Source organism: Cyprinodon tularosa, unplaced genomic scaffold (genome assembly GCF_016077235.1).
Source record: "Cyprinodon tularosa strain WSP-4 unplaced genomic scaffold, ASM1607723v1 ctg27, whole genome shotgun sequence".
Lineage (NCBI taxonomy): Eukaryota > Metazoa > Chordata > Actinopteri > Cyprinodontiformes > Cyprinodontidae > Cyprinodon > Cyprinodon tularosa.
In genome coordinates, this window is record NW_024038974.1 from 796,504 (window position 1) to 823,983 (window position 27,480).

The 27,480-nt window shown below is 37.7% G+C and overlaps 2 protein-coding genes across 3 annotated transcripts; one reads left to right on the forward strand and one right to left on the reverse strand.

The window, feature by feature from the left end:
- Positions 1-11,272, forward strand: sytl4 (synaptotagmin-like 4). Of its 2 annotated transcripts, XM_038289558.1 has the most exons (18): positions 1-134; positions 233-279; positions 1,181-1,380; positions 1,746-1,961; positions 2,960-3,069; positions 3,143-3,251; positions 3,361-3,528; positions 4,079-4,187; positions 4,281-4,371; positions 4,451-4,545; positions 5,972-6,064; positions 6,392-6,558; positions 6,891-6,993; positions 7,357-7,518; positions 9,727-9,832; positions 9,915-10,023; positions 10,100-10,308; positions 10,561-11,272. In XM_038289558.1, the coding sequence occupies exons 3-18, from the start codon at positions 1,262-1,264 to the stop codon at positions 10,707-10,709; spliced, it is 2,115 nt and encodes a 704-aa protein (XP_038145486.1). In that variant the 5' UTR covers positions 1-134; positions 233-279; positions 1,181-1,261; the 3' UTR covers positions 10,710-11,272. The 2 variants fall into 2 exon arrangements, with proteins under 2 accessions (XP_038145486.1, XP_038145487.1); XM_038289559.1 differs by lacking the exon at positions 3,361-3,528.
- On the reverse strand, positions 11,002-27,480 carry srpx2 (sushi-repeat containing protein X-linked 2). Its single transcript, XM_038289560.1, has 10 exons — positions 27,236-27,480; positions 20,773-20,847; positions 19,314-19,505; positions 15,159-15,335; positions 14,020-14,143; positions 13,820-13,941; positions 13,547-13,726; positions 13,168-13,301; positions 12,967-13,088; positions 11,002-11,915 (listed from the first exon to the last, which is right to left on the reverse strand). Exons 1-10 carry the CDS (start codon positions 27,318-27,320, stop codon positions 11,735-11,737), a joined length of 1,392 nt encoding a protein of 463 aa, XP_038145488.1. The 5' UTR covers positions 27,321-27,480; the 3' UTR covers positions 11,002-11,734.

Sequence of the window (27,480 nt, forward strand, 5' to 3'; positions counted from 1 at the left end):
TGGAAAACCTAGAGGCGCTCCAACCTGAGAGCCGCAAACTTCTCCTTCATCTTCCGGGCGGATCAGGGCAGGGAGGAAAGGAAAGGAAAGGAGTAATTATGTAGAGGTGCGGTCAGGATACTGGTGGTTAAACGGTGAGTGAAGCTCGCAGCTGCAGGACTGTCTGACTGCTAATCTCATTATGTTGCATTTAAAGCCGTTTTTTTGGATTTCCTGTCGCCGTCTCCCTTAGCAACCAGAGCCCGCGCGGACAGCGGACTGATCTACTTTCACCAACAGGTGTGAGACATTATTTTACTAATTAAATTAACTTTACGGTTATTTTTGAACGTTTTGTTGTGACCTCGTTGCTTTTCGGTTTTCTAAACTACTAGCTATCATTTAAAGAGTTATTTTTGTAACTCTAACGCTAACCGTGGGCTTCATAAACAGGTCATGAAGTTTTAGATGTTTATCCTAAACACGCAGGGTTTTTAAAGGTTTAATCACTTCCGTTTGTTTTTATTTGTGTTTATTTATATAAGCCGGTAGATGTATTGGCCTCACATTTACGACTTAGTAAATATCGATAAAGTCTATTAACATTGTCGGTCATTTTTCAGTTTTAATCCGCAGTTTCTGAAAGCGTCACAAGTTGCTCTTCAGGCACTGTTTAACTGCTGGTATTTAAAGTATGAGGAACAAAGGCGTCTACCTTTTGGAAATGAAGACAAAATAAGAACTCGTTTCCTTTTATTTCATAAGAGTTTAATTGGAGCTGCTATTTTTTGTTAAGTTTAAACAAATAGTTTAGTTGGTGAACTCCACCCTGCTGTCTGTGTTCTTACAGGGTGGGAACCCACCATGATGGTCAGGTTCATGTTGTTTTAACCTTTACTAGTCAAAACATTTAATCTAAAATAGAAGATGCCTGTTGGATCTTAATCCCCCCCCCCTTTTATTTATTTTAATCTCTGACCCCCTTTTCTGACCAAAGCCTGTCATGGGAAAATCAGTTTAGGGAAGATCAAAGATTATTGAGACTACTTGTATATTTTGAAAAGTTATGAAGTTATCTTCCATAACCATTTTTTCTGTTTTTTTAATAAAGAACTACTTCCTGCTGAGATAAATTACACAGGTTCTGTCAATCTTTCTTTTAAATACTGCAGAAACTAAGTTGTGTGTTTCTTTTCCTCAGGGTCTGTGTATTGATGCACCATCCATAGTCCTTAAGGTCGAGCCAGTTCACCTGAGCTGACCCTTCTTGGTTAACAACACAATGCCGGAGGCTCCAGATATGATCAACCTGGGATTTCTGTCCGATACGGAGAGGGAGCTAATCCTGGAAGTGCTGCGACGGGATGAGGAGCTGAGGAGGGTGGAAGAGCAGCGAGTAAAGTGAGAAAAGAAATCAATGAAGATGGAAGTATTTATCAGTAAAGTTGCTTGTGTTAACTCAGTCTTTGCGTTGTAGAGAAAATATTCATTCATTTTTTTCACAATCCTCTTTTATAAGACAAAGCATTCTTTCAAATATGGAAAAAGTTTATTTCTATTGCCTTCCCAACAACACAAATTGGATGTGGAAGATTAACTTTGCATTTTGTTTTCCTGCTTATAAGAACACTTTTTTTTATTTCCGGGATGTAATGCTTTTTAAAACCCTGATAGTTCAGTTTATTCAAGGTGCACAATAAACCTTAGTTTCTGATATGCAGGAATTTGGATCCAAGCTGTTTATGTTTGTTTTTATTTAATCTCAGGAAGCTAAAGGCAGAGTTGTCAGAAGTCAGAAGGAAAGGGGCAAAGCGTGGCAGTGGAAAGTACAGTGAGCGCATCTGTGGCCGATGCCTGGAGCCTCTGAGTCGTCTAACCATTTTTCCCAACCAGTGTAAAATATGCAAGCACTATGTGTGCAAAAACTGCCAGACCTCCCTGCCCAGTGGATCCTGGCTCTGCAGTGTGTGTGCCAAAGAAACGTAAGATCTATTTTGTCCATGCTGTCCTTTATCCTTGCATATTTGCATCCGTTACTGAATTTATTAAAAAAAATAAATTAACCTTAATCCTGTCTGTTAGTTGGTATGAAAGAAAATCAGTAATAGGACCACCTTACATAGGTGTGCATTACAATGTCTGTAAATGTAATGTGAATTTAATGTTTAAAGTAGACGCCTGCGTGGAACGTCTGTCTGTAGAGAAAAATATGTATTGGAATGCAGTGTGGCTTGTGAAAACATGATAGCTACCCATTTATCATTGCCACCACTCAGCCACAGTGCAGGGAAAGTTAAACTGTAGAGCAACTACACAAAGACTAATATTAAGGTGCACTATGACCTAACTGGGTCAAATGAAAGTACAGTTTCAATATTTACTAACCATTAATCATGCCTGAAGGGGGGGAAAAAGCCAATCATCCATCATCTGGGGTATTAATCTGTTTTGTAGTGTATGTATTTATGTGTTAAAAAAAAAAGCTAAAACATTTTGGTTAACCTTTCTGTAATTTTACAGATCTTTTATTTAAAGAAAGCAACAGTTTGAGCTTAGAAACCAACTGTGGCTCTTGTTTAGTTCTGGGAACCTAAATAGTTCCTGCCTGATCCAGAACTGTGTTTCAGGCCAATACCATCTCATGTATTCTTTTACAGGGTAGCCATGGCAGGGTGTGATAGGATCCATTTTCTTGGTGTTGGTTAGGATGCTGGTACCACGTTTTTATTGATGTTTTTTTAAACAAATACCTGTCTGGAAATTATCTATTATACACAGGCTTTTTAATCGGAGCAAAAGAGTGATTTAAGTTTTATTGTTTATTCCTGCTGGCATGTATTCAATTATATGTTACTTTTTTTTCTCTACTTGCAGTGCAGCTGAACCTCTGTTAATCAATTCCTTTGTTAGAATCAGTACATCTAATGTTATGATAACCCAAAGTTTAAGCATGTATAAATGTTTATGTAATTAATTCCAGGGAGGTAAAGAAAAGGGCGGGTGATTGGTTCTACAATCAGAGAGTTAATCGATTCTCTATGAATCCTGGACACAATCTTGTGAGATTCTCCCTGAAAAAGAGACCAGCAGGTTAGTAATGCAGGAAGTAGACTCGTGCTACAATGTTGGTGACTGATCTTTTCATTTATCTATACATTTATAGTTCAGGAGCGTGAAACGGTAGGAGAAAAGCTCCTGAAGTGTTCTGAAGTGTCAGTCCCTCCCAAACCAGTGCCACTGCCCAGACAGAGGAATCAGCCTATTAGCACAGAGTAAGTGTTCATTCTTTAAGTCTTTATTTTTTTTAAGGATTAGTGTAAGGCCTTTCAGTAGACACAGCAAAAAATATTTCACAATTATTTGTAACATTTTCATTGACAGTCGGTCAGGTGATAATTCAGGATCTATTGCATCAAGGAAATCTGTTGAACCAAAGGATAATGTTTCTACAAAGCCCTCCTACAGTGACACAGAGTCTGCAGAAAACATCAGTATCATTAGCAGTAAAACTGAGACTGAATCTGGCCGAGCCACGCCTGAGCAACCCAGGTAAATTCTCAATTTGACACAGTTTAGACCAGCCTATAAATGAAAAGTAAGAAGATGAAACTAAAACCTGAAATCTTATTACCTACATTCACTTCATACTGTTTTGCATACCTGAGAACATTGAGGTTTTATGATAAAATTCCGAAAGCATAAAAAGATTGAAGCTGTATTTCAAAGATAAATGGCAGAAGAGTATTGCTGCGCAGTGTGAAACCACAGGGAATCATATGTTACGGATAAAATATGTTAAATGGCGCTATATAAATAAACTAAATTGAATAATTAAAGGTAAAGAATGTAATGTCATGTCGATCTCATTGGTTCAACGGCAGCCTGTTTTCCATTTTCACAAGTAAGCTTTGAAGCTCTACAATGTCTAGGCAAGTCCAGAGCCCATGATTGTATTTATTCATTTTAAAGTTCACAAACTTCAAGGTTTGAAGTTAAGGGTAATTAGGAGGTGTAATTCTTATTGTTTTATGTGCTTAAAGAACATGATAAAATTCCAAATATTTGGAGTATTTCTTCCAATACATGTGTTTTCTTCTAGAGCTCAAAGCTCCGTTCCCTCCAGCCCAGCAGCTTCTAGTGCCTCCAGTCTCACTGTCCCAGTCAAAGCAGATGTTCACACTGAAAGCGGCAGCTCAAGCACCACCTCTGTAAAGACATTTCCTTTCGTCTTGTCTTAAGACTATTGTCTGTTTTCTTGTTTTTCTCCCTATAATAATCCCCTTTGTTTTTTGTCTGTGGAGGCTGCAGTCATGACACCCTTCGATACAAGCTTAGAGTTGGAAGCTGAAAGACTCTTCAAGAAAAGCGTCAGACTACCCCCAAAACCTGCAGGTTTTTAATCTTACTTTTCTTTAGAGTAGATGTTGTTCATTTGGACATTTCTATTGAATGCTATCATATTTTATGACAGCGTGCTTATCAACACTTGACTTGCGTGATGGATATGCTGAATCATCGGCCTCAATGGGCAAGCGAAGCCGCTCAGTACCAGGATTAGATGCACAAGTAAGTAGTGTGCAGCTAGTATAATATATAAATGCTTTTTATGTCATCCGACAATCCTGCACCTATTCTTATATTCATTGTGGTAAACAAAAGTCATTGTTCAGTCCTGATTACTCCCAGCTCTGTAGAATCCTTAAATCTCTAAAATACTTTCTTTTTTTGCTTTTTTACGGATCTAAAAGCACAAAGTGGGTACAAAAGCTAAAGAAGAATTGCATTTTTCCTAGATTCTAGTAAGTTCAAGAGCAGATCTTAGAGATTGTGATATTGGTATGTTTTATGTGATGCTCCTGATGCTATATAATCTGTTCTTCACAGCCACAGATATTTAGTCCAAACAGGTGTTCTTGGAGGTCATTGTTAAAGGTGTAGTGGAAGATGTTCTTTTTCCGGGTGGATCATCTAAATAAGTGTTTTTCAAACCTGGTCCTCTAGGCACACTGCTCTGCATGTTTTTGGATGTTTCTGAGCTTCAGCACACCTGATTCAGATGATTGCACTTTAGCAAAGCCTGATAATCTGCTATCAATTGATAACAGCTGTGTGAAAGCTGGGAAACATCTAAAACATGCAGAGCAGTGTGCCTTGAGGACCAGGGTTGAAAAACACTGATCTAAATACATGGTCCTAATTGTCACTCATTCTGGTGATATTTTTACGTAAGGCCGTCCTACGTGCTCGTCCCCAGTTAGCTATCTTTTTCTGTGCATGCGCACTTTAAGGCGTACATGTGCGGTGAGCTACGGTTTTAGACAGTCATTAAAGCTCACCTTTCTCACCGTGATTATTTCAAAATGGCAGAGGGTCTACGAAGTGTATGAGAAGGGAATAAAAGGCCTTAGAAGAAAGAGGTAAACAAGACCAGAATGTTTTTGGGAGATTCTTTCACGTGATGGCGTTCACTGAAACCAGAGTCTAGGCGCCTCACCGATGCCTCAGTTGCGAAGTTTCTACTTAACAGATAAGGTTTGGCATGCTATTTGAGCGATGCGAACAGTAACTTTTAAACAGAGTGCGCATGAGAAATGGGCTCATGCATGCTTTTGCACACGTTCAGTAGGCATTCCCTCTCAGGAGCGGGTACAGGGTTATATACTCTAATACAAATACTCTAATACTGTTTTCCATGAACCCTGAAAAGGAAAAATGAATAATTTGTACTTTTATCACAGCCATATCTTGTGGGGTTCTCGCCGTTTTTACTTTTAGGATTCCAGGAAATTACTACTTTATTTCAGGTGCAAAAATCTGTACAATAATCAGTTATGTAGGGGATAGTGTGAGGATCGGCTGGTAGTGGTTTGATACGTCTTCTAAATAATATAAAGCAAAATTGAGGTTTCATGCAGTCAAAGCTGATCATACAAGCTGCTTTTAAAATATTACTCTTAACTGTTCAGTAAATGAATGTTTTATGGCTACACAGGACGATGAAGAGGAGGATGAAGATATTGATCGTATTGTTAGCTTTCATAAACAGTCCATGGCTACGAGAACCTCAAGTCTGCAGAGTTCACAGGTATGAATGCTCTGATATTTTACTATGCAGCATGCAGACCAGCTGCTTGCTTTAATGATGTTGAGCAACATTAATATACATATGTAACCCCAGGATTTCCTGTTTCAAGTTATAAAGATTTGAACAGATAAAGAGAGTCGGACCATGCAAGTTTTATAACAAGGTCTTTTAAGAGCAAATAGCTAATGCTTAAATGTTTAAACTTGATTTGAATAAGAAATTTTTATTGACTTGATTAACTGTAAGATGATTATCTAAAAATCAATGTTTTAAAAATAGATTTGGATTAAATGCAGGATTTATTAAAGATTTTTTACATCTGTGCAGAGCATGATGAGTATTTACAGTGAATCCGGAGACTTTGACAGGGTGGAGGTGAGTGGTGACATCGTTTTCTCTGTGAAATACGATGATCACACTCAGAACCTTCATGTGTTCATCAAGCAGTGCCATGGTCTGGCCTACGGCGACACGACACAGCGGCTTTCCAACCCGTGAGTTATAAACCTCTGCGTAATATCACAGAAAAAATAACTGCACAAATGATCCTAAAGATGTTCAGCAGCAAAACTAATGGAGTCTTTGCACATTTGGGATGTGCACACAGCTCTTTGTAATGTTTCCAGAGCTTTGATCTGTTTAGATAAGGGGCTGTTCTGTTTACACAGGCTTATTCTTGCATCCCACTGGTGATTAGCTCAGCTTCACGGGAAATTGTATATCAGCAGTCTCCTCAGCCATGAGTCAGGAAATGCAGCAGATCAGCAGTTTCGTCTTGTATAAACATACTGTAAACCTCTTCTTTGCTTTTCTGTTTTTGTTTCAGTTATGTGAAATGTTACCTGCTCCCTGACAAATCACGCCAGAGCAAGAGAAAAACCAGCATCAAGAAGAACAACCTTAACCCAGTCTACAGCGAAACTATAAAGGTTAGCTATACCTTATAGTTTAAAGAGAAAAAGGAAAAAAAACACTTCTGTGTTAGATTTCCAACTAATGGCCGCACCCACAGTGACCTCGGATCTATATTTACATTGCAGATAAGTACAGCTATTGTCAAATATTGATTTTTGGTCCTGCTTACACTGGAAGCAGCTTTAACACAGAGCTGGTTACAGGTAAATTAGCTGAATATAGAAATAGTTGTTAAATTTACCTTAGTTTGGAATTTTAACGGAAGTTTCTGAGAAGCTTGATTGAGGGTTCTTATTCATGGTTTATTATTACCCCTCCAACCAGAGGATCCTTTACAAATTAGCCTTTTCATTGGGTCTTCTCTGTCGTACTGCTAGTACTCCATCAGCCGTTCTCAGCTGGTCACCCGCTCCTTGCTGATATCTGTCTGGCATCATGGTCGCCTCAGCCGTAACGCCTTTCTGGGAGAGGTGGAGGTCCCTCTGGACTGCAGAGACCTGGACTCGGGACGTGAGGAACAGATGGCTCTAATGGGAAAGGTAGACTGAAGTATTGACTTGATCCAGGCAGTACATCTTGTTTTTGTTTGTGTTTTACATACACTGTTTATCTTTATAAAAGCATCATAGGCACCTGAATAATGAAGCAAAGGGAGAAACTGATGATCTAGCTTTAAAAGACAGATGTGTTGTTTTTATACCCCCCGACTTTCAGTCTAAATCATCACTGACTGCTCCCAAATGTATTAAAGATTTAAAAATGTGTATATATATATATATATATATATATATATATATATATATATATATATAATTTTTTTTTACTAATTAAAATTATATTCTTGATTTTAATCCCCCTTTGTTCACATTTGGGTTTACTCAGTCTTACTCCTTGGACATACGTCTGCTTTGGAAAAATATCCAATTACAAATACATCTTTATAGGTGTTATTATAGATTTCTGAATGGTGCTGAATTTCTCTCTCTCACTACGGTAAGATGTTCCCTAACCCCATCTTGTTTGTAAAAATGACTGACCCCTCATTTCACTCCGTCACAGACCTTTTCTAGTCATCGTGGTAATTCTACAGACTCTGCTGCCCTGCAGCAAGGCGGACAGCTCCCCTCCGTTGTCAATCAGACATACGTTTGAGTCAATTTTTGACGAATGACTGGGCAAAATGAGTCTTTCTCTAAAACCAGATGAGCTACGCAGAAAATTAGACATGGAGAAAGTAAAGCAGATCCGGTAAATTTCAAAATAAGAGGTGAAGCACAGACAGGTCCAGCACTTATCGAGTGAGGAGTCCTGGATGGCAACGTTTTGTGGTTAATGACTCCGCCATGCGTGTAGATTATGGCTTCAGACCTTCAATATATCTCAATAGAAGGTGATGCTGATCCTAAACCAATGAGATTTATCAGTAACTGTGGTATTTTTTTTTTTTTTTATCAGCCTCCATTCAAATCCACTAATATTTACTGTTATATAGTCAATTACTTTAATTATTAAACATTATTATTGTAGCCGATACCATTATAAACTTTCTAATTTTCTATGCGGACATAATTACTATTGTGTTTTTAAAGCTGTCTGTTCTAAGTTTGAGCCAGACACTTTTAATAGATTACTGCTGTGCTGAAAGGATTAGAAAAATGCCTAAATCTGAATGTTTCCTGATGGTTACCTGCATAACGGTTGCTGCTTTTCTGGGAATGATATCTGCTACCTGTTCACACAGCTCGGTCATGAAATTCAGCACCACCCAGAGCATAGCCATGCTGTTATTGCTCCACAGATTATCAGTGTTGGGTACAAAATATTCTCCTACGGGTTTGTATGCAGAAGGAGATCTTAGCAAAAGTACTATTTCCCACATTGGAAGTTTGTATTTGGTATAAAAGGATAACAAGCAGATCTTCATAACATTCCATGTCTATAGAAGAATAAACTACATCAAGGAGGGATTCTACAGTATTGCACATCACAAAAAGAACTTTGCGAAAGGTGGAATACTTTTTTCAGTTTTTGATCCAGGATTCTCTAATGCTATCATTGTGCTGGACCACGCAGAGCACACCAAGGGGATTTTGTTAACAGGAAATGTTTCTCACTGGATCCCTACTAAAATTGCTCCATTTGATTAAGTTAAGAGACCAGAATGTTTTAACATAAAAAAAAAAAAAAAAAATCATATCTGCTTTTGATATTTGATGACTTTCATGAAGAGCCCCGGATTCAATTAATATTCTCCAACGCTGAGGGCAACACCACCAAACCACTAAGAGACTGAATGTTAAAACAATAGTTATCTTATGGCTGTCGCTGTTAATTCTTCATTTGTAAAATATGACCAGTAACTGCTTGAATTGGTTAAGAGAAGTTGTTTGGAAATATGTATTTTAGGCATTTAGTCAATTCACTGTTGTCTGCTGAATCAATCTGTGATCAACCTCATAGATCTGTTGAAGAAAACTGCAGCCCTTCGCTTGGATTTATAATTAGCTCAATGTAGCCACACCTGTGGGGCTTGACTTGGCTGTTGCAGAACGGATTAATTCAGTTTTTATAAAATAGGCTTCAGATCTAAAGAAACCCTTAAAAGTCCTCATAGTTCGGTCCTCAGGTCTCGGCCATTCCAGAATAAAACCGCTTAAATATAGCTAAAACTTGATCAGATTGAGTATTGCTGTTAAATCACTTAAAGCTGCATTTATTCCTAAATGTGTCTGACTTCTCTTCCACAGACGGGCTCTTCCATACAAGCTTCAGCCTTTGCTCAGTCCAGGGGAGAGCTGGTGATCTCACTAAAATACGTCATGCCTAAAAAGACAACGCCAGAGAAAGTCAAGGGTAAAGTATCAGAAACCTGCTTTCAGTTCCAGCTTGTTTCAGGACAATTTAAAATTCTCTGTTTTCTTTTTATTTATCTTAGGGAAAAAAGCAGCTCCTCAGGAAGGTGGAGAGTTGCATGTCTTAATTAAAGAAGCAAAGAACTTGATGGCTATGAAACCAGGAGGCATGTCTGACAGCTTTGTCAAAGGGTACGTAATACGTCCTAACAACTGTTTGGAAACAAGTAATTTCCTTTTACCAGACTTTGTATTTGTGGCTTTGCAGGTACTTGTTCCCAGCTAAAGCAAAGAACTTAAAGAGGAAGACTGCCATAGTGAAGAAGAACTTGAACCCCCAATATAACCACACGTTTGTTTATAAAGATCTGAGCCTGGAGCAGCTGAGAGGGATGTGCCTGGAGCTCACTGTATGGGACAGAGAGGCCATGCTGAGCAATGAGTTCCTGGGAGGAGTCCGCCTTAGCTCAGGAAAAGGTATAAAAAAGGATATATACCTGCTGTCACTCTGAGAGGAATTCCCAGAACATTACCAGAATGATTTTAGGGTATATAGCAAGAACAAATGACAGTGTTGAAAGACTTTTAGCATAATGGTAACAGCAGGGAATGTTGGTCCTATTCCTTTTGCTTAGTTTACCTTAAAATCATCACTTCTGCAAGCTTGTGTGAAGCTGAAAGAAGCTTCCAGCATGGATCATAACAGCTCTGCTAATCTTTACTCTGCAGGCGCTGTGAAAATAGGAAAAGAGGAAGTGGAACTGGAGTCTGTTGGCGAGGAGATCAACATGTGGCAGAAGATGATGCAGTACCCGGACTCATGGGCAGAGGGCACTCTTCCACTGCGTTCCACAATGGGGAAAACCAAGAATAAATAAATAAATGAGGGCAGAACTGAGATACTGAAACTATGTAATATGATGAGAATTTCTGGCCTCTGAGACAAATCTATGGATTCATTTTCTAAGCCAAACTTATGACCAGAACCTCGTCTGTATCATTAGATAGTTGCAGTTTTAATTGATCGCTCATCGATTAAAACTGGTTAAAGGTTAGCTCACTGACTCCTAACTGGATGTTACTGTTAAAAAATGTACCAAAGCGTCACACTAAGTCACTTTTCAATCTCAGACTATATTTTATAACCATTTGAAATGAGACACGGAAGTGTTTCCATTTTTTTCCCACTTTATAATTATTAACAGATGAACACTATGAAGGAAAAGGATCATTATATGCCGGTATTATAGAAAATGTCAGGATCAAAACAGTTATATTAAATGTGCACCGCTGTGCTTCAATACTCATTACTGTTATATTTATAAAACTTGAATTAAAAGACTGTTTTAGTGTAATGTTTTGGTTTGAGTGTTATCAGTCACAATGACCTCAAGGTTACCTTGAATAATCTGTTGACTCAATAAAAGTGAAACCAAACATGTCCTTATCTCTCCAACTGTTGATTTCTCCCCTTCAGTGTAATGTTCTTAAAATTAAATGGAAGGCTGCCATTCTTCAACTTTTAGATCCTATGTCCTTTACACATGAATCTCACGGCTAACCTGGCTATGCAGACGTCTGCTAATGAGTTCATGCTGGAGTCAGTTGCGTTGAAGCAAGGATTCCTCCATTAGGTTTAACATTTCAGATTTCTTGCTAAAAAAGAGAGTGGAAATGTCTGCTCATGTTAAGTAAAGAGAAGGTCCTGTCTTTCATTACCTTCAGCTGATTTTTATATAGAGAAAATAGTGCCAGCACTTAAGTCTTGTGTAATAAAACTGTTTAAACATGAGGAGCTCCCCTCCTTTTTTTTTTTCTCACTCTGAATCAGGTTGTTTGTCCTTTCTATATCTTGTCTCACTGATAGACAGCGTTTCTATGGCAGCCAAAGTGCCCTAATAAATTAGTCACAGAAATCCTTGTGAAGCTCCAGCTTCTCCCGTTCCTCTTCCTCCAGCAGAAAACTGTCTATATAGGAGAAGAGCTCATCTGACGATACAGGGACGATGAAGCGCTCTCGGTCAACACCGAGCTTATCCAGCAGCACCATGCTGAAGTAGGATCGGGAGATTCTGAAGGCTTGCCTGTAGAGAGAAACGATACAAGCATTTAGAAAACAGGCCAGTTTTACCATATGAGAAATTAAGCTACATATTTTAGGCTAAAGTTAAATCTTGCAAACTGAATGCACCTTTTGGTACCCATAATTATGAATTTAAAAAGGTTCTCCTGATAAAATCATCTAATTCAGACTGAATATAAATGAAAAGGCCCATTGGCTGTCATTAGACCTATTTTATGTGCATAGAACGGCTGCAAGAAGAAATGCATCACCCCTGCTACCAGGATAGCCGCAAAAATATTTAATAAATGCTTTTCAGTTTGATAAGAACAACATAGAACCTCTTAGCTGGGGTGGTACTAAGGTTTATGGTTTGCAATATTATAATTTAAAAACATTCTCTAGATGTCTGAGGTTAATCTCCAGTAACATTCTGTTTATATAGGTTAAAGAATAAACATTTATCCATTTGGAGTGCAGTATATTTTCTTAATTTTTCACAAAATTGGGGCCACAAATAAGTGACAATGGACAGCCCGGCAGAGACCAAGCTTCATTGTGGGTATAAAAGGTCCAGATAACCTTAAAAAGTATCCCAGGTTTGTTGTTCATCTACATGCTCTGTAGGTATCCTGGTCATTATCCCACCCCATAGTTGGCCTCCATACCAGATTCAAGAGTTACTTAGAGTTTATATAATATAACATAGATTCAGGTGAGTGAATACTTTTGACAATAAAATATTGGCTCTTTTATGACTCCTAACTTACAAAAACTCTTCCAGAGTTCAGACCTGGGAGCTGTTGGATTCAAGAGAGGGTAATGACTGAATGCCGAGAGATTTTCCACTCTGGAAAAATTGAGAGGGGCTCCACTCTCATCTTACATAGTTGTTGGAAAGAAATCTGTGGATGTATGTGTTTTAAGAAGAATTGGTGTTTGTATGTTTGGTCATTTCTTTGCAAAATTAATGTTTTTAATAATCAGGATAACAAAACATGTCTTTAAAATGTTTCTAATTTAATTTTTATTGACATTTTTTTCTGACACAACGAACCACACGCCAACCTTACCTCAAACCCTCGATGACTTCAGGTTGCAGCAGGTTTTCTTTGATGCGCCCCGTCTCACGAGGCGGGGAGTCTAGGAGTTCGATCACTGTTACATGTCGAAGGTCCAAACCACAATCAGCTTTCTGGAAAAGAGGAGAACTGTACATTAAACTTCTATAAAACACTAGAAAGAACCATGAAGCCAAAGCGATGTCTCCTCACTTGTATCATGACGTTCTGTAGCTGGTAGTCCAGGTCGGATATGTTGGGCGCAGATATAATCAACACCCTCCTCCTTTCATAGAACTGATCCAGGAGAGCTGATGCTGTCTTCACGCTGAACTTAAACTCCATCGCTTTAAAATAAATGGTAAGTTACAACCTTCTGAACATACATACACCTTTCCTTTCACAAATCTACCAACCAAAAAAGTTATATTAGAAAGAGAAAAAATTGAATTTCATAATCAAAAACATATTTTTTTTTTCCAAAGGTCTTATCCTGTCCAACTCGATTTTTTAAGAATTTGGCAAGACACCCCCACCTTTTACCTCTGTGCATGGTGGTGTGTGGTTTGTGTGACTCAGGAGGCCTACTCACGGACACACTCAGCAGCGTCTCCGCTCCAGCTGCGGTTGAACTGGCAGACACGGCTAGACATCCCCCTGCGCTCATATCCTCCATCGCAGAGATATTCACAAGTTGCACCGTAGTTATTCCCATCAGAGGAGCAACTGAGGTAACCGTGCAGAGGCGGAGGTAGCACTGCACACCTCCTCACTGAGACACAGTGGGAACACGTCTGTCTCAGCTTCTGATGTCGTAGCTAAAAGATCTTTATGAGTTAAGAAACTCCTCTGCTTTGCTGCTTACCCTCAACACGTACAATAAACTTGCAGGCAGCTCTGTTCCTGGCTTGATCGTACACCTTGTATCTGATGATATGGAGTCCCTCTTTAAATTCTGTGTCAGGCTGCTGGTCCACCAACACCACGCTGAACGGCAGAAAGACGAAAAGCTCGGATATCTGTTTAAAAAGTCAAAAAGAAGCAGGCAATAGAAAATCCACTTACTTAAGGAATTTGTCAGCAGTGTCTGTGGCGACTGGGGGGTCCCAGCTCACTTTGGCTGTGAGCTTTCCTGGATCAGCCACCTTCAGTCTGGATGGGGGACACTTGATCTTTGGAGGATCAGTATCTGTTGTATATTATTGATAACCACAGTTTTAATACATTGTTGTAGGCCTTTTATTTTATCTATCTATCTATCTATCTATCTATCTATCTATCTATCTATCTATCTATCTATCTATGCATGATGCAATAAATATCATTATTGTGGTTTTTTTCAGATATATTAAAGCTTTTACCTAGGGACCGTTATATTATTTTTATGTCTGAAATCCATGCAATAAAAATGTGCCAAGAAATAATCCTTGTTTGAAAAGTTGATCTCAGGCCTCGATGAATTTCACATCATATCCCAAAAAGTAGTGATAGCAAATTCTGCTCCGATTTATGGAATTTATGGATTTACAGAGTGATTTATTCTGTGAATTACAGTTTTATGGACTGATTAAGATTTAAATCCTCTGTGTGGCTCAGTCTCCCTGTAATTCACCACACTGGCAAATGACTGCTTATGACAAAAGATGTTTAAAACGCTGCAATTCTTGCATCATTTAGGTTGAAAATGTAATTTCTGCTGTATTACTCAATCCTATTTAAAAAGCCTCCTTTTGATTAGCCAGCCCCGCAGTGATCATTTTTCCAAACAAAATCTCTGTATCTGACTAATTTGTAAACTAGCATCTATATTTCATGCTTTCAACAAGTCCAAATTTAGAGGGATAAAATATATTTCCCGGCATTGAGGAACAAAGTGATTTAAAGGAAATAAGACTTAAAATATAGGCAAGTGCTGACTATAATTTAATTCAAATGAGGTTGCTTTGTAACATTTTTCATCTACATCAAGATTAAAAATATACATTGATCCTTTATAAGAACAGTTTGTTTTAAAGCATTACAGAAACTCCTTGCATAGTGAAACTCATTCAGTTAATTATTACCATGTGGCATTAATAAAGTTTATTCTTTCCTAAATTTAGAATATGAAAATTGACAGCAGGCTGCCAATTAAAGTTATAGTTTTTTTCCACTAACAGACATTAAAGGTTTGAACATTAGGCCTTCTTTTAAAGAAACCCCACCTGAACACTCCGGCTGCACCCCGCTCCATGACCCCCTGTGCTGGCAGGTGCGTGAATGTTCCCCCTGGATGCGATAACCGGGTTTACAGGTGAAGTCACACCTGGAGTCCACGAAGAATCCCTGAGAGCAGGTGTATCTGCCCTGTGAAATGAGGGGCAGCACGTGGCAACGGATCCCTGAAGAGACACCAGCATACAGGAATTCAACACTGTAACAGAGGAGTCCTTACAGTCATGTTTCTGGGATTATTTTCTGATTTACAGATCCAATTAATCCTGGAAAAAATGTCTATACCCTGCATTTTCCTGCTATATCTTTTCACCACTGAAGAGATGTTTTTGACTTAATTATTTTTTCTAATTTCATAATTTTAAGCATAACCCTTTGTAACTAAAACTATTTTCTAGCCACTGTAACAACATAAGAAAAGCAAACCTATACACTGGTTTGTTTAGACAGCTACACTGACTCAGATTTAACAGCTACAATGAGACTCAGATGGATTTTCCAGGATAGAGGAGCTGCATAGCTGCTGTGGCCATGGTGAGGGTCTCCTTATTGGAGAATTTGAACTTTTAATGAAGTGAAAACTGAATCCTTGTCTGTGCTTCAGACATATTTGAACCACAGGAAGTGCCAACTCTTTCTTTTTATTTAAGTTGCAGCAGTTCCTACATCTGTTAGGAATCTGGATGTTTCCATTGAATCAGCTCCCATGTTGTATTTTTATATTATACCTCTGGTTTTGCGATCTGTGAATACAAGTTTTTTGGTGTCACTGTCTGAAGTGGAACTTGTTATTCATGTACTTATAAATCTTCCATGTCTGGATGACTAAAAATCACCATTTACTTGTTCGGACAAAGTCTCCTTGGAACACCTGCAGGCTATTCTGACTATTTACAAGTCACACTGCTGCTTCATCCCTAACACTGATTTCTCATTAACCTCTACAGTATGTCCATTTTAAGCAGAGGTGTCAAGTAGCAAAGTACAAATACTTCATTACTGTAGTTAAGTACACTTTTTCGGTGTCTATACTTTATTCCATTACTTATTTTTCTCCCTACTTCTGACTTCTACTCATTACATTTTCCAATAAGTATCTGTACTTTCTATTCCTTATGTTTTTAAAACAAACGTTACTTGTTACTTTTGGCTTCAGTTACGTTTATAAATATTTATTTCACGTCATGTGCGCCATGTGCGCCACATCTAGTGAAAACTAGTGTCATTGGATGAGTCATAACACAAACACTGATTGGTTAGATATTCATCAAATTTGTGCTGACAGCAAAAGAAATCATCAGAAGCAAGCAGGTGTTCTTCAAACTCCAAACGTGAATTTTCTCTGCCATGCTTCCATGTCGAATTTTGATACCACTGATTTTAATGTTCTAATTTTAAATCTAGAGTGCTTTGCAGAGACGAGCACCAACCTGTAAAGTAAACAGCACATGGCTTCAATTTGAATGGTTGGTTGCAAAATCAAACTGGTATTCAAACATATTTTTGTTTCTTGGGTTTGTTTCTTTAAGTCTTTTTCTTATATAAATAAACAGAATGATTTTCTTTTTGCTTTAATAAACATCCACAAAAGGTAGTAACTTTGATTATTTCCTTGTAAATAGAATCTTTCTAGATAATATATCTCATACTTTTAGGAGGCCTTCAGTTTCCTGTTAAATGGTGCCAAATCTGTAAGAAGACACTCCTAAAAAAAGTCTTCTTTGCAAAACCAAATCCCTTAGCTGCTTCTCCTATTGGTTCTAGTTTAATGTCTTTTATTGGGCAAACTGGTAATTAAAAATGTTTTTACACTTGACAAATGGGCTTATTAAACAAGTGTTTAATCGGGTTATGTTCAAGACAGCAGGCAGATTGTTCCATCCTCTCCATTCCTGGAGTCAGTCTCTGATAAACGTCAATGTTAGGGATCTCACTTGAAAGCCTAATTAAATTCCTAGTAGTGGACATATAAACATTGCATCTACAAGGAGTGAGGTGCCACCCCACAACATTAATCTGCTAAATAAAATAGAAAAAATAAGTTTACTGTACGACTGAAGCCACAAAACAGACTTAAATCAAAGACAAACACATTTTTGCACTTTTTTTTTTACATTTCTACATGAGTCTGCTTCAATTCGTTTGGCTAGAACTACAAATGGGATGTTAGAATCCAGTCCTCAAGGAGGAGGTGTCCTGCACCTTTAGATGCATTTCTGCATAAACATAACCGAATCAAATAATTAGGTCCTTTGCATGACTCTGAAACTGATAAGATAGTTAGGTAATTTGATTCAGGTTTTGTTGGACCTGAGAGATATCTAAAAGTTGAAGGATACCAGCCCTCAGGGACTTAAATTAAACATCCCTTTATAGTGCAACTGGAAGTTGGAGTTCTGCTTGCACTAGTAGTTGGAAGGCACTCTGGTGCGAACTGAGAGAGTTGACAAAGACTCTTGGGTACATGTTGAAACCTCTTCAGAGGTGAGTAAAATACGATTGCCTTCCAACTTAAGCCTGTTTTGTGGCTTTTTGGAATGAGTGCAAGGACAGAGTTGTACATGCCTGGAAGCTGAAACCATAACCCCCCCCTCCTCTTTTCAAGGATTGATTCTCATCTAATATACATGGTATCCTTCACCCCTGCAATCTTGTTCTTTCTGCTAGTTTCTTTGGCTGGCTTAACAAACACCCAGGATAGCGGTAAGCTTAACTCAGCAAAGATGACGACATCACATACTTAACAAAACTGACTATAACGAAAAAATTATGCTAATGTATTTGCAACACATGTGAGGCCCCGAGCCAAATGAATGACTGCAAAAAGATGAAATTCACAAAATTCAAAAGGGGTGCCACTCAGACCATTTGCCAGTGGAATTAACTTGATAACACACAACATCACTAAACTTCTTCCAACAATTTTGGCTGTACTGGTTGGAAACTATCCACACCACATACAGAACTCCCTGGAGTTCGTTTTTAAGTCTTGCACTATCAGACTGGCACCAGGTGACACCATTTTTTCTTTCAATATCACCTCTCTTTACCTACATTACATCATCAGATGCAGTGAAAACTGTCAGGACACAACTGCAATATGATGAAACCCTAAAAGACAGGACAACCTTACCATCTGTTGTGCTATAAGACGTGATATTCCTTTTGGTCATCATGGACCAGTGATCATGCTGGCTCTTTGCAAGATCTAAAAGCTTCAGAAGACCTTCTACAAGAATGCCCTCTGCTGGCACAAAGCAGCTGTTTAATAAGCTGATTAATTTTGAAAATACTAGCGCAATTGTTTCGAGAGCCAACCGAGCTAAAGAAGCTAGGTTGTCCCTACATACTTATCTCTCAAAAACAATCACAAACTTAATTATCTTAAGGGTTATTCATTTCTAATTTAGGCATATCATTTTATAAAATATTATCTTACCAAATAGTGGTTTATTTATTTCTTGAATTTGCATTGTTAATTGGTTTGTATGCATTGAAATTGCTTTCAATGAGTTAAAAGCACATTTGATAACAGACTCCAATAACCAATGGAACGACTGGTGGGTCTTTGAGTTGCATGTGACTTGTAATGTGCTCAGGAGAGAGGAGAGGCCTCCATGTGCTAAAACATCAGCTCTCCAACTATTGTTTTTTTTTTTTTTTAGCACGAGCCAATAGAATTGACAGCGTCCTGGATAGGCCTCTAAACAGTTTCAGAGAAATGTATTAAACCTGCAGTTGGCCCAGTTTAAGACTGTTTTGTGGTTGCCATGACTGAAATGTCTGAGAGGTTGGACACTCATCTTATGAATGACGCCTAATTCAACAGAAATAACCAGGCTTAATGATATATTAGAGACCTAAAACAACTAAATATTATTACAAAGAAGAAAAAATAAACAATGCAACAACCTCTATTTTTAACTCACAGTATCATTGTGTTCTTATAGACAGATTGTGGCACAAAAGGGTGGAATAAAAAGTAAGTGTATTTCAAATATCAAAATCTGATAAATAGTTTATTGTACTAATAATTTTAGTTATATAAATCTAAGTAAACATATTTACACTTTTGCAACGAGTTATACAAGTTATGCATTATGATAATGAAGATCTGATTATGTAGATTTAAGGTCTTCACGTACTGCGACAGTAAGCCCTCCCAGACCAGATGCGGTTCGGGAGGCAATGAATCGACCTTCTGCCCAGCAGTCTGTAGCCTCGGTCGCAGCTCATCTCGCAGCGTGTCCCCAGTGTACTCTTGTAGGCGCCGCCACGAGGGGAGCGGCAGGTCACCTCACCATTGGCCAGGTGCGGAGAATGACACCAGTTTGGGTCTGTTTTGAAAGAACAAAGGGAGACAAAGAAAATCAGAATGCTGATTATTTTTGTTGCTATTCAGGAAGGTGAGAAAATTCCTTCTGAAGAAAAATCCTGCCAAGATTTGGGATGACCGCGACTGAAAAATCAGTCAGCATCAGTCTGACAGCAGGATCTGATTGAATTGTCTTCTGATTGAATTCTCCCGAGTGGTGCAAGACTTTACACAAGTGAATAAAGTGCATATGATTGGTCAATTATCAAGAGGGCAGAAGGTTCGCAAGCAAGTTTGATTGTGGCCGGTGTCTCGGAAGCATCTTGATAACCAGTTAGCAACTTAGTGTTAGTAGGTACCCAACGGGAAATTACATTGGGACCAAGTAGCACTTAGCAACGACACTGTCAAGGAAAGCTATGGACAGCAGAAACATGCAAGAGGAGGAGAGTTTTGTGTCAGAGGTCGTGGATGAGTCTCCTCCGTCATACATTTTCTATTTAGAGGAGAAAAGTGGGGATGAAGTTGTTGTGGAAGAGGATGCCAGGGCGGCAGAAGCTTGGTTTGGTGTAGAAGGCTCACAGCCGTACATGTATGAGCCCTTGCCTTGCAACGCTGCAAGTTCTGTTAGCTCTACGCCTACTGAAGACACAGACGTCCATCCCTGTCAACACTGGGACATAACTCCATGGTAAAGTAAATGATTCTTATGTCAACCATTGCATATATTAGCTGTGACATATGAATCAAGATGCTATGACCGAAATAATTTGATTGAAAAATGACTCTTGATATATGATTGGCCGAATTTAGGTGTACAGGCTGACATATAACTAACTGGCCTGCATAGGATAATTTTTTTTAAAGATTTTTTTTTTTAAATAGAAATGTTCTAAGTTTTGGGACAATATGGTCTGATAAAGAGTATATTTATATACATGTTTAAGCCAGAATGATTTGACATTTAAATATGACTTCCCTATGACTTTAAAAAGTCCAGTGCTGTGTAATGTGAAGGTCTGCCACACTGGCAAAGGTGTTACCTAATCAATCCCATGTATTTTGGCTCTCTAAGTATTGCCAGTACTGTCAGTATTATATGATTGGTTCTTCACACAGAAATAATGATTATTGATCATTGGTGATCTATCTTCTTAGAAACCCCAAGCACCAAGTCATAAACACTGTTGAAACACACAAGTTCTTTATTGTTTTTCTAACTTTTCTATTTAAACTCCAGATCTAAGCACAAGTTGCCTTAAATGTATGACTGTGTTTTACATACGCACCCTTATAGTCCAACTGAGGAGTGTAATCTTCTTCTATGAAGTCACTGTAGCTGTCTTCGACTGTGGTTGCTCCAGCTGAAACATGGAGATAGAATACATTTCAGAACATCTTTTAAATGAATATGTGTCAACCGGTGGTGCACTGGAAAACTTTACATCTGGAGAACAGAAAACGCGGGTAACACAGTTACAGGCGGGCATGTAAATGATTCCCCTCACGTTGCCTCATTTCCTGTTCCTTCAATGGAGACATTCCAGTGAGGAAACGCCTGGTTTTCAAATCAATGAGCCTAAAGGAAACTCTTGGGAGTTTTAGCACAATGTGAAAAGCAAAAAATATATATATTTATATATCATATTAAGCAAAAATAGCTCACTTACTTAATACCTAAAACCTTCACTTAGATTCGTTTTTTTACTGCAGTGCATCTCTAATAGCCTTAAATAATTTAAAGGTTTTTGCTGCAAGGAATATTTGGAATCAGTGCCACTAGTTTTTATTTGTAACATCTCTTTTTGTGTCTCTTCTGGAATTACAGATGTTTTCGTAATGACTGTGAAGCAACATTGCCTTCATTCCCTCACTTTGCTGATAACTTTGCAATAAAAATATTAATATTTAACCGTGTCTTTTCCTATTTGCTTTGTACATTTCCTGTTAGTGTTGTTAAAGGGGCGAGGGCAGCAAAATCATGAATTTTCTGCAGAAAGTCAAGTGTTTTATTTTCTGTAATTAACATAAAGTAGTATTTTTACTCTGTAAACTTCATTACTTTTTGCAATGTTACCCCTAAATGCCCTTCCGCCCTAACTCAAGTCTTTGGGAACATCTAATAGTTTTTCTTTCCTGACAGGCCTATAACCAACTCTCCAACCAACCATCCATATATCCGTCCATTGTGGATCAAATCTTTATGACGTAAGGGAACCCACCACTTAAGCAAGCCAACCCCCTGATGTCTTGTCCCTTTAAAACCACAGCACGGCCATTTCACTGCCTATTTGACCAAGTTTTTATTGATTATTTATAGCAGTGACAAATTTATCTCTCAGTCAGATCCCCTCTTTTTGTTAGCACATGAATAAACAGAAAATTCTGTTTATTCACGTGCTAACAAAAAGACAAAAACATCTGTTGCTCCACCTTACCTGTATTCTCCTCTCCCTGCTAAGAGAAAAAAACATCCCCACAGTCTGATTCTGTCACCTCTATCTATCCATATAAAAACTGCTTTTCACCAAGTATAAGTTTAGCTTCTTGGTCAAAAAGTTCCGTTTAGGATTCATCTTCTTCTAGATGATTATTTTCCATAAACATTTTGAAGCAAATTGCAAACTATTTCACAATGCCTTTTATCTTCACACCCTAGTAAAGGTCAGATCTGTCCACAGAATAGTCATCCTGTCAACAGATCCCCCTACCTGATCTACTGATCTCTGCAGCTCCCCCAGGGTTACTGTGGGTTTCTTGGTTGCTTCTCGGATTAATGCTCTCCTTGCCTTAGTTTTAGCTGTTAGGTGTTGGTAACTTCGTTTATGTGCCAGACTCTTTCTAATTCCCAAAGATTTATTGAACAGTGCTACATATGCTGCTGAGATATTCCATCTTTAATATGGTATATGTTCACTAATGTGCCCCAAAAAATCTCAAAGGGCTTCAAAGAAAAGCTGGATTTACGTATATTCAGATTAAAGTAGACAAAAACAGACTCTATATATCGATTTAGTGACTTCTAAGGGTAATTGTTTGCCCAGAATTTTATTTATGGGTATCCAATAATCGTTTTTTTATTAATGAAACACATTGAAAACCCATACTTTGCTATAGCTCTCACATCTAATGTCTTCTTGGTACTAACCGAATAAATAAACTTTAGTTCCTGGTTTTAATATGCTAAAGAGAGCGTGAATACTTCCAGCCACTAAAGAGCTCCTCAGTCAACACTTTGAAGAGGTTATAATATCCGCTAAGCACTAGAGTGTACCAGAAATGGTTAATTTTTGTGGAAGGACTCAAAGGGAGTTCAGGACCAGAATCTGTGGAATAAACTTAAGACATGAAAGTCATCTATTTGCTGAGCACACTGTGGTTTATTGTAAACAAGACAAGGTTTTTAAAACATGGTAAGAGCAGGAAAAGTTTTTTAGCTGTCAGCTATGAAAACTTATTTTATGTGCTGTCTTGAATGCACATGTCAAATGTCATGAGTTGAGGCTGGACCAACTCCATCCCACAAACCTGAAAGCATAATGAAAACTTTGTAACAATGATAATAAATTCACAGAAACACAAATAGAATAGGGGGTATTGGTAGTGCCACAGGCAGTGAAACAGGGAGAAAAAGAGGAAGTTTAACAGGATGATTCAGCAGGGAACAATGGGCCAACAGTAAACTCAAAAACTGAGAGAAGGGAGGAGAATGGCATAAGAAACTGGATGATAATCAGAGGGATCTGAACTGGGTTTAGACTGCTTTTATCCACTTAAATTTTCAGAGTTACCACAACTATTATCTTCATCTAAGCCTTCAACTTGTATTTATGATGAATTTCTGATCATCTTATTTTAGGGAGTATTCCCTCTGATTTCCTCCTCCATTATAGATGTGATTAATCTGTCCCTGTTACTGGGATATATACCTTTTAAGGTAGCTGTAATTAAATCTTACTAAAGAAACCATCTCTTGGCCCAGATGACTTGGTCAATTATTTACCTTTATCAAATCGTTCTTATCTAAAATTCTTGAGAAAGTAGTTGCCAAACAAGTGTGCGACCACTTACACCACAATTAACTTTTTGAAGAGTTGCAATCTAGTTTTAGAGCTCATCATAGCACTGAAGCAGCTGTGGTGAAAGTCACTAATGATATTCTCATGGCCTCAAACAATGTACTTGTATCTGTGGTCGTCCTGTTAGATCTCACTGCTGCATTTAATACAGCCAATTATAATATTCTTTATAAAATACTTGAATATTTTGTAGGAATTCAAGGAATGTTATTTATCTGACAGATTTCAGTTTGTTCATGATAATGATGAATCTTCCTCATCCTCCAGGATGTGGAGTACCACAGGAATCAGTGCTAGAACCAATTCTCTTTACTATATATATATATATATATATATATATATATATATATATATATATATATATATATATATATATATATATATATATATATATATATATATATATATATATATATATATATATATGCTCCCAATTACTAGAGTTATTAGACAGCATGGGATTAATTTCCACTGTTATGCTGATGATACTCAGCTACATCTGTCTATAAATTCAGATGAAGCTAATACATAGACTACAGGTATGTCTTGAAGACACAAAAACCTGGATGACTCTTAACTTTCTCCTCCTGAATGCAGATAAAACAGAAGTTGTTGTCTTTGGACCAGAGTCTTTGAAAAAGAAGCTGATTAGTCAGTCACTTTATTTGGATGGGATTAAATTAATCTGAGATAATAAAGTAAAAAATCTTGGTGTTATTTTTCATATCATTTCAATTCGATCTAAAAGAGGTTTCTAGAAATTCTAGTCAAATAAGAAGACAACTATAAATGAAAATGTGTATTGATAATAAAATTGTGCTTCTTGGTCAAATTAAAAGTACCCACTTTTTAACATAAATTACTTTTTGCTAGGCTTTTTTTCTGTGCTAAACATGTTTTTTATTTATTTGGTGTAGTATTAATGTTGAATTTATATTTGATGTAAGCAAAAAATCCAAATTAAGAGAAATAAAGGTTTTAAAACATGAGTCTGTGTCTGAACTTGCTTTGTTTCACTTCACTGAGTTAGAAAAATAACTATTAAACAACGTTCAAAATCATTGAATATTTCAGTCTGCTCTGTTTTGAAATGATGCTGACCACACATGTGGAAACTCAGCCTGTTTTCATTATTCTCCTGAAGAGTCATCACTTTTTTGTCTTATTGCACAACAGCTGTTTACTTCTGTCCCCCCGTTGATCTTCTGAATGTCTCCATGTTAGCAGCTGGTTGCCAGAGTTTCCAGGCTGCCGTCCTCCACCCCTGTTTCAGGCCTCATTCCTGCTCCACTTCCTCTGCAAACTCAGTTGGAGTTTTGTCAGCTTTCTACCCCACCCAACTAGAAGGTCTCTTCTAAAGCGTTTTCTATTAATAAGGATGCATCACATCCATCCTTCCCATTCTTGAGGCAGCTTGTTCCAAGAGCCTTTTAGATTAAAGCTGTCATCAGCATTTTTCTTTATAATGAGCTCTGTGTTCCTCTCTGTGGCGCTTCCCTCAGGCTGATATACCCCTCCCTCCTCACAGAGAATTAGTCACACAGGAAATAAACACTCAACTCATCAGTCTGATATTCAGCAAGAATCAAGCAGCGGCAGACTTAAAGAGCAAGAACCCATCATGCATTAGAGCATTAAAACTGCACATGAATTCATTCCACTACACTGACAGCCTCTAAATTCTGGCACTTAAATGTTGCAGAGTACCTAGGATCTGCCGCTCTGAGGCCTCTTCATCTCTAATGACAAAGCTGAAGATAAACGACAATCATCCTTCCAGTCGTCTGGGTCCACGTGGGCCCCTGGGGCAGTTTTCAATTCATGCTGTCATCTCACAGGGTTGAATGAAGCCCCTCAAGTAATCACTACCAGTAATTAACTAGTAGTGATTGAAGCAGAGCTGTAATTAAACCACCTGGCCAGCGAGCATAGAGGAACACCAAGGATGACAGGGGGAGGGAAGAAGGCCACAGCCTAACCCTACTTGGCCAAAACAAAGAAATTATTGGCAAAAATTTAGATGCTGTTTAGTAGATATTAAATCTGGTCTTTGTTTACTTTTTTTTAAGTGCTGTAACTCTTGTTTTAGCGGTTATATGAAAACCCCGAACTAAAAGGATAGATTTTGTATGCAGTACACAATCTAGTTACAAACACTATAGTGCCATGAACTTTTAGAAAATGTCAAACATATTGAACAGTAAATTAACTAAAACTTCAGGTTCTTAAAAAAATGCTGCCAGACAAAAAGAGAGTTACATGAAATATATTTATCAAACAAATTATATGGTAGAGTCAAAACGGTTCATTCTGGAGACGGCGGTACGACCCAGGAGGCTTTAGCACTTGTCACTGGCTGCTACAGGTCCAAGTCCCAGTCCATTGACCTTTTCAACCCCCATTTTCTATCAGCTTACTGTAAAAAAAAAAGGGCACTAGTGCCTAAAAACATCAAATTATTCATACTACCAGCAGACCGGCTTGATAAATAAAACTCCTCCACTGTTTCTAATTGTATTCTTAAAGTCTGTATGCTTCAAAGTCCTTCAACCAAAGTCAAATTATCTGGCTGTCCACACTATCATGGCTGAAGAAACAGACCCTCATGTACTAAAGCAGAGAGTAACTATTTCACCTGTTTTAATCTTAAGAACGTTATTCCTCTGACTAAATAAAAGTATTGAATCTCAGATTATGGTGATGGCAACACTGTCTTCCAACTTCAAAGACCCTAAATCTTCACCAAAGACAGTCAAAATAGTGGAACAATGTAAATCCTGTAAAGCCAATGAGGAGCATCTCCATTAAATATTAAATGGGGCTATGAATTATCTGCATGTTTGGTGTTCTTGGGCTTAATGTTTAATTCATTTTGACTGGAGCCTGGCCAGCTGCATGCTGGGGGACGCTAAGGAGCACATCTGGATCTGATATGGATGTGGTTTCAGCTGAGATGGAGGCGTTTTCCCTTATCATCACCAGAAATATAACACACAACACATTTTTTAAACATGTATATCATAATAGAAAATAACTACACTGAACAAAATAATGCAACCGTTTTTTGGCATATACTTAGTCATACTTAGTTACTTTAACATAAAACAATTGTGTTAAGTAACTTATTATGATTAAGTAAATGCCAAAAATGGTTGCATTTTTGTTTTTGTTTTTTTCATAAAGATGTAAAGTCATATAGAGCCATAGATTTGGGAATTATAATAAACTTTTGATCCATTGTTGTATCAGAAAATTTGCTGACTTAATATCATTAAAAAAGTATCTGAAGTTAAATAGCTTGCAAAAGTAAGAACCTGTACAGTAAATATTAAAGATTTGTTTTTGTGTTTTCTTTTAATTTTGTATTTTATGTTTTGTTCTGCTATTCTCTGGAATCTTGTGCATGTTGCAATAAAAAGGCCCTCAAACTTTAACGCATTTTCTAGCTTTTTTGTTTTATTAGAGGTATCAGATTTTTGTTGCTAAAATAAGGAAGTGAGATATCAACCAATGAAAGCTACGATTAAAATGGAGGTAATTCTTTATTACATTTTTAAAAAGTAAAAAGTCTTGCATTTTTAAAATGAATAGAAAAAAACTATGCAGCTATAAATCTTCTTTAAGATGTGTATTTCCTTCTTTTTTTTTTTTTTTTCCAAGTTAGTAAACTCACCTGTGAAGAATAAAAAGATGAAAACAGCGGCACGAGCGCAGCGGCTGGTTGGCATGGCAGCGACACAAAGACCAGACTCCAACATATAAAAAATAGTTTGTTTAGTTCTGTAATCAAAAGTTGAAGGAAATTATTAAAGTAGAATCCTGAAGAAGTTTCCTGATAAACTGGCGGATAGCCTTGTCTGAACTCCGCTGTGCAGAAAAAAAAAGGCTACTGAAAAAGAAGTATTTTAGTGAAATAAG